Source organism: Macaca nemestrina, chromosome 17, assembly GCF_043159975.1.
Source record: "Macaca nemestrina isolate mMacNem1 chromosome 17, mMacNem.hap1, whole genome shotgun sequence".
Classification (NCBI taxonomy): Eukaryota; Metazoa; Chordata; class Mammalia; order Primates; family Cercopithecidae; genus Macaca; species Macaca nemestrina.
In genome coordinates this window covers 66,527,472-66,539,053 of record NC_092141.1, presented here as the reverse complement: position 1 = coordinate 66,539,053, position 11,582 = coordinate 66,527,472, and the positions used below count along the sequence as shown (strand labels likewise).

The 11,582-nt window shown below is 47.9% G+C and overlaps 1 protein-coding gene across 1 annotated transcript; it reads left to right on the top strand.

The window, feature by feature from the left end:
• Nucleotides 1-39: 39 nt before the first annotated feature.
• LOC105472082 (prostaglandin E synthase 3 like) lies at nucleotides 40-9,533 on the top strand. Its single transcript, XM_011725028.3, has 7 exons — nucleotides 40-172; nucleotides 567-680; nucleotides 787-853; nucleotides 963-1,061; nucleotides 6,564-6,653; nucleotides 7,952-8,005; nucleotides 9,120-9,533. Exons 1-7 carry the CDS (start codon nucleotides 165-167, stop codon nucleotides 9,153-9,155), a joined length of 468 nt encoding a protein of 155 aa, XP_011723330.2. The 5' UTR covers nucleotides 40-164; the 3' UTR covers nucleotides 9,156-9,533.
• The last annotated feature ends 2,049 nt before the right edge of the window (nucleotides 9,534-11,582 follow it).

The following is an 11,582-nucleotide window of genomic DNA, read 5'->3' as shown; positions in this document are numbered from 1 at the left end:
GTATCTCCAGAGTGCAGATCCCTTGGCTGCCAGGTCATGTTCTCTGTTCCTCTCAACTGTTTTCCCGACCATATAAGGGAGGCAGCTGCTGGGGGCGTCCCCAGGATCTAAAGATAGCGGCCCCTGCCTGGAACTCTAAATGCCACCCTGGAGCGGGAGCCGCAATGGCACGGTGAGTGTTTCCGGCTCCGGTGCTCCCCCTGGCCCTTTTCCCTGGAGATTCCCTGCTTCAGGTCTTCTGGGCGCTCCAGGTTCTGTGAGGCCCCATGGGAGCCCCAGACCCCTGGTCTCTGTAACTGTGGGGTGAAGGAAGGTGTGACCTGAATGTTCTCCCTGACCTCCTACTTTCCTAGTCTGGCACGTTCTATTCTTCCCAGGTTCACACTCACCACACCCACCCACTCCTGTCATTCCCTTCCCTTTCACCCCTTCTGTCTCATTTAGCTCCACTTTGAAAAAACTGTGGCATCAAACATCCCTGGGTAGTCTCCTGCTTCCATCTTTCGCAAATGCCCTCAGTCTTCCCTCTCCCACCCCTATGAAGCCCCAACTCAACTTCTCTTTAGGCAGCACGCCCGGACCCTGTGGTATGACAGGCCCAAGTATGTGTTCATGGAGTTTTGTGTTGAGGACAGCACCGATGTCCACGTGCTTATTGAGGATCACCGCATTGTGTTCAGGTAGTGGCCCTCCCCTCTGAGGGCCTGGCTTCCCGGGAACCTCCCTCTTCTCCTAATGTCCCCACACAGAGTATTCAGCATCTCCTCAGCTTCATTGTCTCCTCAGCTGCAAGAATGACGATGGAGTGGAGTTATACAATGAGATTGAGTTCTATGCCAAAGTGAACTCCAAGGTAAGGGTGAGATGGGACAGTAAGGTCTGGATGGAAACCGGGCTGCCCAGGGAAACTGGAGATTAATTCTAAACCCCAGACCCTAAGAATGAGGCTCTCTATCTGGCAGGACTCCCAGGATAAGCGCTCTTCCCGCTCTATTACTTGCTTTGTGAGGAAATGGAAGGAAAAGGTGGCCTGGCCCCGGCTTACCAAGGAGGATATCAAGGTAGGTGTATGGAAAGTGGCCTGCTCCTTCTCTCCATGCACCCAGGTTAGAGCTGGGATCGTCCTTGCCTCCTTTCCAGCCAACATTCAATCACTCACCAAGTCCTGCCTAATCTTTTTTTCCCCAACTGTATTAGTCTCTCTCATTTATTTTTATTTTATTTTTTTATTTTTGAGACAGAGTTTCGCTCTTGTTGCCCAGGCTAGAGTGCAATGGCATGATCTCGGCTCACTACACCTCCACCTCCCAGGTTCAAGAGATTCTCCTGCCTCAGTCTCCCGAGTAGTTGTGATTACAGGCATGCGCCACCACACCCGGCTAATTTTCTATTTTTAGTAGAGACGGGGTTTCAACATGTTGGCCAGGCTGGTCTCAAACTCCTGACCAGTTGATCCGCCTGCCTCGGCCTCCCAAAGTGCTGGGATTACAGCCATGAGCCATGGCACCCGGCCTCGGCCAATTCTTGTTTTTTTATATTCCAGTCCCAGAAGTAGTTTTCACTGTAGAAATTAATTGATCAGCCGGGCGCGGTGGCTCAAACTTGTAATCCCAGCACTTTGGGAGGCCGAGATGGGCGGATCACGAGGTCAGGAGATCGAGACCATCCTGGCGAACACGGTGAAACCCCGTCTCTACTAAAAAATACAAAAAAACTAGCCAGGCGAGGTGGCGGGCGCCTGTAGTCCCAGCTACTCCGGAGGCTGAGGCAGGAGAATGGTGTAAACCCGGGAGGCGGAGCTTGCAGTGAGCTGAGATCCGGCCACTGCACTCCAGCCTGGGCGACAGAGCCAGACTCCATCTCAAAAAAAAAAAAAAAAAAAAAAAGAAATTAATTGATCAGTGTTATTCTTTCTTTCTTTTTTTTTTTTTTTTTTTGAGATGGAGTTTTTGTCTTGTTGCCCAGGCTGGAATGCAATGGCACCATCTCAGCTCACTGCAACCTGCACTTCCTGGATTCAAGCAATTCTCCTTCCTCAACCTCCTGAGTAGCTGGGATTACAGGCGTGCGCCACCACATCCAGCTAATTTTTCGTATTTTTTTGAGGCAGAGTCTCCCTCTGTCACCCAGGCTAGAGTGCAGTGGCATGAACTCGGCTCACTGCAACCTCTGTCTCCTGGGTTCAAGTGATTCTCCTGCCTCAGCCTCCTGAGTAGCTAGGATTACAGGTGCCCGCCACCATGCCCAGCTAATTTTTGTAGTTTTAATAGAGACAGGGTTTTGTCATGTTGGCCAGGCTGGTCTTGAACTCCTGATGTCAGGTGATCCACCCGCCTCAGCCTCCCAAAGTGCTGGGATTACAAGCCTGAGCCACCGTGCCTGGCCATTTTTGTATTTTTAGTAGAGATGAGGTTTCGCCATGTTGACTAGGCTGGTCTGAAACTTCAGACCTCAGGTGATCCGCCTGCCTCAGCCTCCCATGGTGCTGGGATTACAGGCATGAGCCACCATACCTGCCCCTGATTAATCTTATTATTGCTATTAGTGGCTTATAACCAGGCTTTACTGACTCCTAAATATTAATGAATTCACTACTTAATTTCTTCCTAGTTCAAGCCTCATCCAACATACGGTGAGAAGTTTGTCGGGTATTTTCAGTCTCATTTTCAGTCCATCCTCTGCATTGCCCCCAGCATGGTCTGTCTAAAACACACATTTGACCCTGACACTCTCCCACTTAAGGCCCTCCAATGTATCCTCTTTAAAGGTTGAAAACTGACTGCCTGATAGCTGGATCTGGCTCTCAGATTTGTTTTAATCTTTTTTTTTTTTTTTTTTTTTGAGATGGAGTCTTGCTCTGTCGCTCAGGCTGGAGTGCAGTGGCGTGATCTCGGCTCACTGCAAACTCTGCCTCCCAGGTTCACGCCATTCTCCTGCCTCAGCCTCCTGAGTAGCTGGGACTACGGGTGCCTGCCACCACGCCCAGCTAATTTTTTTGTATTTTTAGTAGAGATGGGTTTCACCGTGTTAGCCAGGATGATCTTGATCTCCTGACCTCGTGATCCACCCACCTTGGCCTCCCAAAGTGGTGGGATTACAGGCGTCAGCCACCCTGCCTAGCCTGTTTTAATCTTTACATTGTCAACAATTATATTAAGGCTAGGTGTGGTAGCTCACACCTGTAATCCCAGCACTTTGGGAGGCGGAGGCAGGTGGATTACTAGAGGTCAGGAGTTCGAGACCAGCCCAGACAACACAGTGAAACCCCATCTCTACTAAAAATACAAAAAATTAGCTGGGCATAGTGGTACACACCTGTAGTCCTAGCTATTCAGGAGGCTGAGGCAGGAGAATCACTTGAACCTGGGAAGTGGAGGTTGCAGTGAGCTGAGATCATGCCACTGCACTCCAGCCAGGGTGACAGAGCGAGACTTCATCTCAAAAAAAAAAAAAAAAACTGGCCAGGCGTGGTGGCTCATGCCTATAATTCCAGCACTTTGGGAGGCCGAGGCGGATAGATCACGAGGTCAGGAGTTCAAGAGCAGCCTGGCCAACGTGGTGAAACCCCATCTCTACTAAAAATACAAAAATTAGCCGGGCATGATGGCGCGTGCCTGTAATCCCAGCTACTTGGGAGGCTGAGGCAGGAGAATCGCTTGAACCCAGGAGGCGGAGGTTGCAGTGAGCTGAGACTGCACTACTGCACTCCAGCCTGGCAACAGAGCAAGACTCCATCTCAAAAAAAAAAAAAAGAAAATATTTTGACTCATTACTGACGTTAAAAATTTTTTATTAGTTGCTAACATTTAAAAATGTGCATCTTGTAAAAATCCAGACTATAAGCTTCTGTTGAAAAATGGGAGGCTGGGAGAGGTGACTCACAATCCCAGCACTTTGGGAGGCTGAGGTGAGTGGATTGCTTTAGGTCAGGAGTTCAAGACCAGCCTGGCCAACATGGCGAAACCCCATCTTTACTAAAAATACAAAAAATTAGCCGGACGTGGTGGTGCAAGCCTGTAGTCCCAGCTACTCGAGAGGCTGAGGCGGGATAATTGCTTGAACCCAGGAGGCATAGGTTGCAGTGAGCTGAGATCTCACCACCGCACTCCAGCCTGGGCAATAGAGTGAGACTCCGTTTCAAAAAAAAGGAAAAAAAAAAGGCGGGGGCCAGGTTCGGTGTCTCACGCCTGTAACCCCAGCACTTTGGAAGACCAAGGCGGGCAGATCACGAGGTCAGGAATTTGACACCAGCCTGGCCAACGTGGTGAAATCCCGTCGCTACTAAAAATACAAAAGTTAGCCAAGCATGGTAGCGCATGCCTGTAATCCTAGCTACTCTGGAGGCTAATGCAGGAGAATTACTGGAACCCGGAAGGTGGAGGTTGCAGTGAATCGAGATCATGCCACTGCACTCCAACCTGGGGTTTCACCGTGTTGGCCAGGCTAGTCTCAAACTCCTGATGTCAAGTGATCCACCTGCCTCGGCCTCCCAAAATGCTGGGATTACAGGTGTTAGTCACTGCACCTGACCAATAAATATCTTTTGAATGAAGGAGTGAATAACTTCTTCCCTGTATAAATGTGGAAACTTTGGAAAATGGACCTTGAAGGGTTGTCTCTGACTCCATGGAATGTAGCTTGTCTTTTTTCTTTTTTTTCTTTTTTTTTTTTTTTTTTGAGACGGAGTCTTGCTCTGTCACCCAGGCTGGAGTGCAGTGGCCGGATCTCAGCTCACTGCAAGCTCCTCCTCTCGGGTTCACGCCATTCTCCTGCCTCAGCCTCCCAAGTAGCTGGGACTACAGGCACCCGCCACTTCGCCCGGCTAGTTTTTTGTATTTTTTAGTAGAGACGGGGTTTCACCGTATTAGCCAGGATGGTCTCGATCTCCTGACCTCATGATCCGCCTGTCTCGGCCTCCCAAAGTGCTGGGATTACAGGCTTGAGCCACCGCGCCCGGCCCTCTTTTTTTTTCATGACAGAGTTTTACTCTTGTTGCCCAGGCTGGAGTGCAGTGGTACGATCTCAGCTCACTGCAGCTTCCACCTGCTAGGTTCAAGTGATTCTCCTGCCTCAGCCTCCCAAGTAGCTGGCATTACAGGCATGTGCCACCATGCCCAGCTAATTTTGTATTTTTAGTAGAGATGGGGTTTTACCATGTTGGCCAGGCTGGTCTTGAACTCCTGACCTCAGGTGATCCACCCACCCTGGCCCTGCAAAGTGCTGGGATTACAGGTGTGAACCACTGCGCCCGGCTGCAGCATGTCTGTCTTGTTGGTTGACTCCTATGTTGCTTTATGATACAATTATCTTTCTAGATGTATTGTCTCTTGAGTCAATTGGCTCCTGGAGGGTAGGAGTTCTTCTCCTTCATTTTTTTTTTTTTTTAAAGACGGAGTCTTGCTCTGTCACCCAGACTGGAGTGCTATGGCGCGATCTCAGCTCACTACAACCTCCACCTCCCGGGTTCCAGCAATTCTCCTGCCTCAGCCTCCCGAGTAGCTGGGATTACAGGCACCCACTACCACACCCGGCTAATTTTTGCATTTTTAATAGGGAGATGGGGTTTCACCATGTTGGCCAGGCTGGTCTTGAACTCTTGACCTCATGATCCACCTGTCTCGGCCTCTCAGAGTGCTGGGATTACAGGCGTGAGCCACCATGCCCAGCCTTCTTCTTTTTTTTTTTTTTGAGATGGAGTCTTGCTCTGTCACCCAGGCTGGAGTGCAGTGGCACGATCTTGGCTCACTGCAACCTCTGCTTCCCGGGTTCAAGTGATTCTCCTGCCTCAGCCTCCCAAGTAGCTGGGACTACAGACGCCCATCACTACGCCCGGCTAATTTTTGTACTTTTATTTTTTTATTTATTTATTTTTTATTTATTTTATTTTATTATTTTTTTTTGAGACGGAGTCTCGCTCTGTCGCCCAGGCTGGAGTGCAGTGGCACAATCTCGGCTCACTGCAAGCTCCGCCTCCCGGGTTCACGCCATTCTCCTGCCTCAGCCTCCCGAGTAGCTGGGACTACAGGCGCCCGCCCCTGCGCCCGGCTAATTTTTTCTATTTTTAGTAGAGACGGGGTTTCACCATGGTCTCGATCTCCTGACCTTGTGATCCGCCCGTCTCGGCCTCCCAAAGTGCTGGGATTACAGGCGTGAGCCACTACGCCCGGCCTAATTTTTGTACTTTTAGTAGAGACGGGGTTTCACTATATTGGCCAGGCTGGTATCGAACTCCTGACCTTGTGATCCTCCTGCCTTGGCCTTCCAAAGTGCTGAGATTATAGGCATGAGCCACCATGCCTGACTGGAGGGTAGGACTTCTGAGATTTTCAGACCCTATCATGCCTAGCTTTGTGTGTAGATTAGCAGGTTCATGGTAAATCTTTGTGAATGATGATGATGACATGGGAACCTGAAGGGGGCTGGTCAAAGGGGTGCAGTTGGGAAGACTATGGACCTACCGACCCTCTTTTCCCCAAGTGTGCTCCCATGCATATGCTCACACTCTCCCACACACTCCTGCTCCTGCCCTCCGGGCCTGTGACTCTTGGCGCTTCTTCTTGCAGCCAGTGTGGCTGTCTGTGGACTTTGATAACTGGAGAGACTGGGAAGGGGATGAAGAGGTGGAGCTGGCTCAGGTGGAACATTATGCAGAGGTAAGAGAGAGTACCTGCTGTGTTCTGCTCACTTGATCATTCTTTGTGTTTCTCTGCACACACGTCTCTGGAGGATTGTCACTGGGGCCATGCAGAGATATGCAAGCTCTCTAGGCAGGTTACGCATTGATGCTGATGTTCTTTACCTATTTTGTACAATGTTTATTTAATAGGGATGAGAGGAAAGAATATTATTGAAATTATATACACATTGATTCACTTATTCACTGTGGAGCCTGTATTCTGAAGAAGTTTGACAAAAGCTTTTTCCACTTTTCTGTAATTCTTGTTCTCCTATTTTCTCTCTGTGTGTGTGTGTGTGTGTGTGTGTGTGTGTGGTTTTCTGTCGCCCAGGCTGGAGTGCAATGGCACGATCTCAGCTCATTGCAACCTCTGCCTCTGGGTTCAAGCAATTTTGCCTCAGCCTCCTGAGTAGCTGGGATTACAGGTGCCCACCACCACGTCTGGCTAATTTTTGTGTTTTTTTAGTAGAGACCGAGTTTCACCGTGTTGGCCAGGCTGGTCTCGAACTCCTGACCTCAGGTGATCCACCTGCCTCAACCTCCCAAGTGATGGGATTACAGGCGAGAGCCACTGTGCCTGTCCTGTGTGTGTGGTTTTCTTTTCGAGACGGAGTCTTGCTCTGTCTCCCACGCAGGAGTGCAGTAGCTCTCTGCAACCTCCACTTCCCAGGTTCAAGCGATTCTTGTGCCTCGGCCACCTGAGTGGCTGGGATTACAGGCATGCGCCACCACCCCTGGCTAATTTTTTTTTGTATTTTTGGTAGAGATGGGGTTTCGTCATGTTGGCCAGCCTGGTCTGGAACTCCTAGCCTCAGCCTCCTCTGTCTCAGCCTCCCAAAGTACTGAGATTACAAATGTGAGCCACCAAACCTGGCCTGCGCGTGTGTGTGTGTGTGTGTGTGTGTTCTTGAGCCAGACAACTTCGTGCGAAGTTAAAACTAGCAGTATAAAAATTCACATCATAAATCATTGGCTCCCAATAAATCACACACTGTATCGTTATATTATTTGGTTTCAGTTATAAAAACACTAGCCGATTCCAATCTTGTAAGGAGGATGGATTTGTAAGGAGGATGCTGTGTGTGTGTCTTTGTGTTTAAATTTTTTTAAGAAGGGGATCAATTTACTTTTCTCAAATTCATTCCAGTGATGTTTTAAAGATGGGAGCAGTTGCCTGACCGGTCTGGCTGCAGCCATTCTTCTATGGCCCATCAGTGTGCAGATTGTTCTTCCCTCACTCCCTCCTCCCTTATGGTTATTTTTTCTTCCCACTAGCTTTTGCAGAAGGTCAGCACCAAGAGACCTCCACCTGCCATGGATGATTTGGACGTAAGTAAAGCCTTCCCCTCAACCCTTCAGTTTCTTTGTAGCCCTTAAAATTAACCCACCAGAGAGCTCCTATCCCAGTTCCTAGCACACAGTAGTTCTCAGTGCCTGTTAACCAAATTTGAATTTGACTCAAGAGGGCTAATATTCTTTTTGGGGGGGCGTGGGGGAGGAGTTTCGCTCTGTTGCCCAGGCTGAAGTGCAGTGGCCTGATCTCAGCTCACTGCAACCTCTGCCTCTTGGGTTCAAGCGATTCTCCTGCCTCAGACTCCTGAGTAGCTGGGAATATAGGCGCCCGCCACCACGCCTGGCTAATTTTTGTATTTTTAGTAGAGACAGGGTTTTGCCATGTTGGCCAGACTGGTCTTGAACTCCTGACCTCAGGTGATCCACCCTCCTTGGCCTCCCAAAGTGCTGGTGTGAGCCACCGTGCCTGGCCCAAGAAGGCTAATATTCTTCTCCAGACTTTAGAAAACCCTAGCAAGACCCTCCTGCTTTCCATCTCCCCCGCTGTTTCTCCACCCTAGAGAAGACCTGGCCCTGCCAAGCATCTTTACAGCTGTAAGGAGCAATAGCATTAATTAAAATTCTGAAACTAGGGTGGGTGTGGTGGCTCACGCCTGTAATCCCAGCACTTTGGGAGGCCAAGGCAGGTGGATTGATTGTGCTCAGCAGTTTGAGACCAGCCTGGGCAATCGGGCAAAACCCTGTCTCTACCAAAAATACAAAAATTAGCCAGGCATGGTAGCGTATAACCCCAGCTACTCAAGAGGCTGAGGTGGGAGGATCACTTGAGACTGTGGGGTAGAGGTTGCAGTGAGCTGAGATCACACCACTGCACTGCAGCCTGGGTGATGAAGCAAGACCCTGTCTCAAAAAAAAAAAAAAAAAAAAAAAAAATTCTGGAAACTACTGATGTAAGACAAAGTAGCATTGGTTTACTTAATATCCAAAGTAAGTTAAAACCTTCATATTAGCCTCCTAGGTTGGGTGGTTTAGGAAATCACAAAAAGAAACTTGGAGAGCAGGAGGGAGGGAGCAGTTTATTTGTTAACACAAATGTTCCTGCTTTGCAGGGTCTACAGGTGCTTTGTCTTTTTTTTTTTTTTTCCTCTAGGATGATTCTGACAGTGTGGACGCAACAAGTAATTAACTTTCTACTACAGCAAAGCTGGGAAGGGAAGGCGGCTGTGGCTATTTTCCAGTTGTTCTGGAAAGCTAGCGCCTAGGCCTTTGTCAGCGCTTTGGCTGTGCACCAAGTTCCTCTGACACCTCTGAACTTTCCTAGAAGCTCTTTATTAAGGGTCGTCCTTCAAGCTTGTCTTCCTTCTAGGCACTTGACTATGGCATCACATCAGATGCAGGGTCAGGGAGGGGTAGACTGGTAGGGCTTCGGATTTCTTACTGATTGGTTTATAATCTCTGTGTTTAGGCCACTTGATTATTTGAGTATGTGTGTGTATGTGGCAAAACAAAAGCCGAAGAAGAATGGAGATTATAGAAATCTCTATTATGTGTGCATATGGGGAAAGCAAAAAGCCAAAGAAGAAACAGATTATAATAAATCTCTAGGAACTGTTCTCTGTCTGTTTCCTTATTGTACTTACTCCTCCTGGTGGCAAGCCTCTTCTCCCTCTAGTAACCAAGCTAGGGTGGTTCCTCTTGCCCAAATTTGTGCTCTGATTTCTTACAGCTAATTCTGTCATCTCTAGAACCAGCCACTTCAGCTTCCTGCACACTCTAGAAATCTCTTTATACTTTTTTTTTTCCCCCAAGATGGAGTCTTGCTCTGTTGCCCAGGCTGGAGTGCAGCGGCATGATCTCAGCTCACTGCAACCTCCGCCTTCCGGATTCAAGCAATTCTCCTGCCTCAGCCTCCCAAGTAGCTGGGACTACAGACGTGCACCACCAGACTCAGCTAATTTTTGTATTTTTCACCCGAGATGGGGTTTCACCATGTTGGCCAGGCTGGTCTTGAACTGCTAACCTCAAGTGATCCACCCACCTCAGCCTCCCAAAGTGCTAGGATTACATGTGTGAGCCACCACACCCGGCCCTCTTTATATTTTTAAAACTGATTGTTACTCTAGTTAATGTCTATGTTTATTTGTCCATTCAACAGCTATTCCATTTGTCCATAAATATTTTTTGAGTGCCTAATATGTACAACTGACTATAACTTAAACAAAATAAATGCATTGCCTACAGACTTTGCTCTTGAACTCATGGTAAACTATTAGGATTTACTTTAAAAGTAAACTTTATTTATTTATGTTTGAGATAAAGTCTTGCTTTCTTGCCCAGGCTGGAATACAGTGGTACATTCATTATTCACTGGAGCCTTGACATCCTGGGCTCAAGTAATCCTCCTGCCTCAGCCTCCTGGGTAGCTAGGACTACACCGCACCTTACTAAGTTAAAAAATATTTTTGTAGGCTGGGCACAGTGGCTCACGCTTGTAATCCCAGCACTTTGGGAGGCTGAGGTGGGTGGATCACCTGAGGTTGGGAGTTTGAGACCAGCCTGACCAACATGGAGAAACCCTGTCTCTACTAAAAATACAAAATTAGCCAGGCATGGTGGCTCATGCCTGTAATCCCAGCTGCTCCAGAGGCTGAGGCAGGAGAATGGCTTGAACCCGGGAGGCGGAGGTTGCTGTGAGCCGAGATCACGCCATTGCACTCCAGCCAGGGCAACAAGAGCGAAACTCCATCTCAAAAAAAAACCCCATATATATATTATATGTTTTATATATATAATATATGTTATATATGTGTTATATATTATATATATAACATAATATATAAAAACATGTTATATATTATATATAATATATAAAAAACATGTTATATATGATATATGTATATTTTTTGTAGAGATATAATCTTGCTGGCCGGGCGCGGTGGCTCAAGCCTGTAATCCCAGCACTTTGGGAGGCCGAGGCGGGTGGATCACGAGGTCAGGAGATCGAGACCATCCTGGCTAACATGGTGAAACCCCGTCTCTACTAAAAAAAATACAAAAAACTAGCCGGGCGTGGTGGCGGGCGCCTGTAGTCCCAGCTACTCGGAGGCTGAGGCGGGAGAATGGCGAACCCGGGAGGTGGAGCTTGCAGTGAGCCGAGATCGGGCCACTGCACTCTAGCCTGGGCCACACAGTGAGACTCCGTCTCAAAAAAAAAAAAAAAAAAAAAGATATAATCTTGCTATGTTGCCCAGGCTGCTCTCGAACTCCTGGCCGTAAGCCTCCTGCCTCAGTCTCCCAAAATGCTGGGATTATAGGCCTGAGCTACCATCCCTGGCCCCATACTGCATTACAAATACTATAATACCTATAATTTATTTTATACTACATAGTTCTAAGGTATAACTATATAATATACAAAACAATATATAACATGGAACATAAACATATATAGTATGTATTATTTATATGCAGTATATTATTAAAACTTAATCATAATTAGCAAATGTGATGTGTGTGTCTGTGTGTGTACACAACTGGAATCATACCATCCGTATCTTGCACTGTGCCCTTTTTCATTTAATATATATGGGAGATCTTTACAACTCAGAACATA

Excerpts from the sequence above, each read along its gene's own strand:
- LOC105472082 (XM_011725028.3), top strand. Across the intron at positions 681-786 it reads GATCACCGCATTGTGTTCAG|CTGCAAGAATGACGATGGAG; the intron begins GTAGTGGCCCTC and ends TTGTCTCCTCAG. Across the intron at positions 1,062-6,563 it reads TTACCAAGGAGGATATCAAG|CCAGTGTGGCTGTCTGTGGA; the intron begins GTAGGTGTATGG and ends TTCTTCTTGCAG.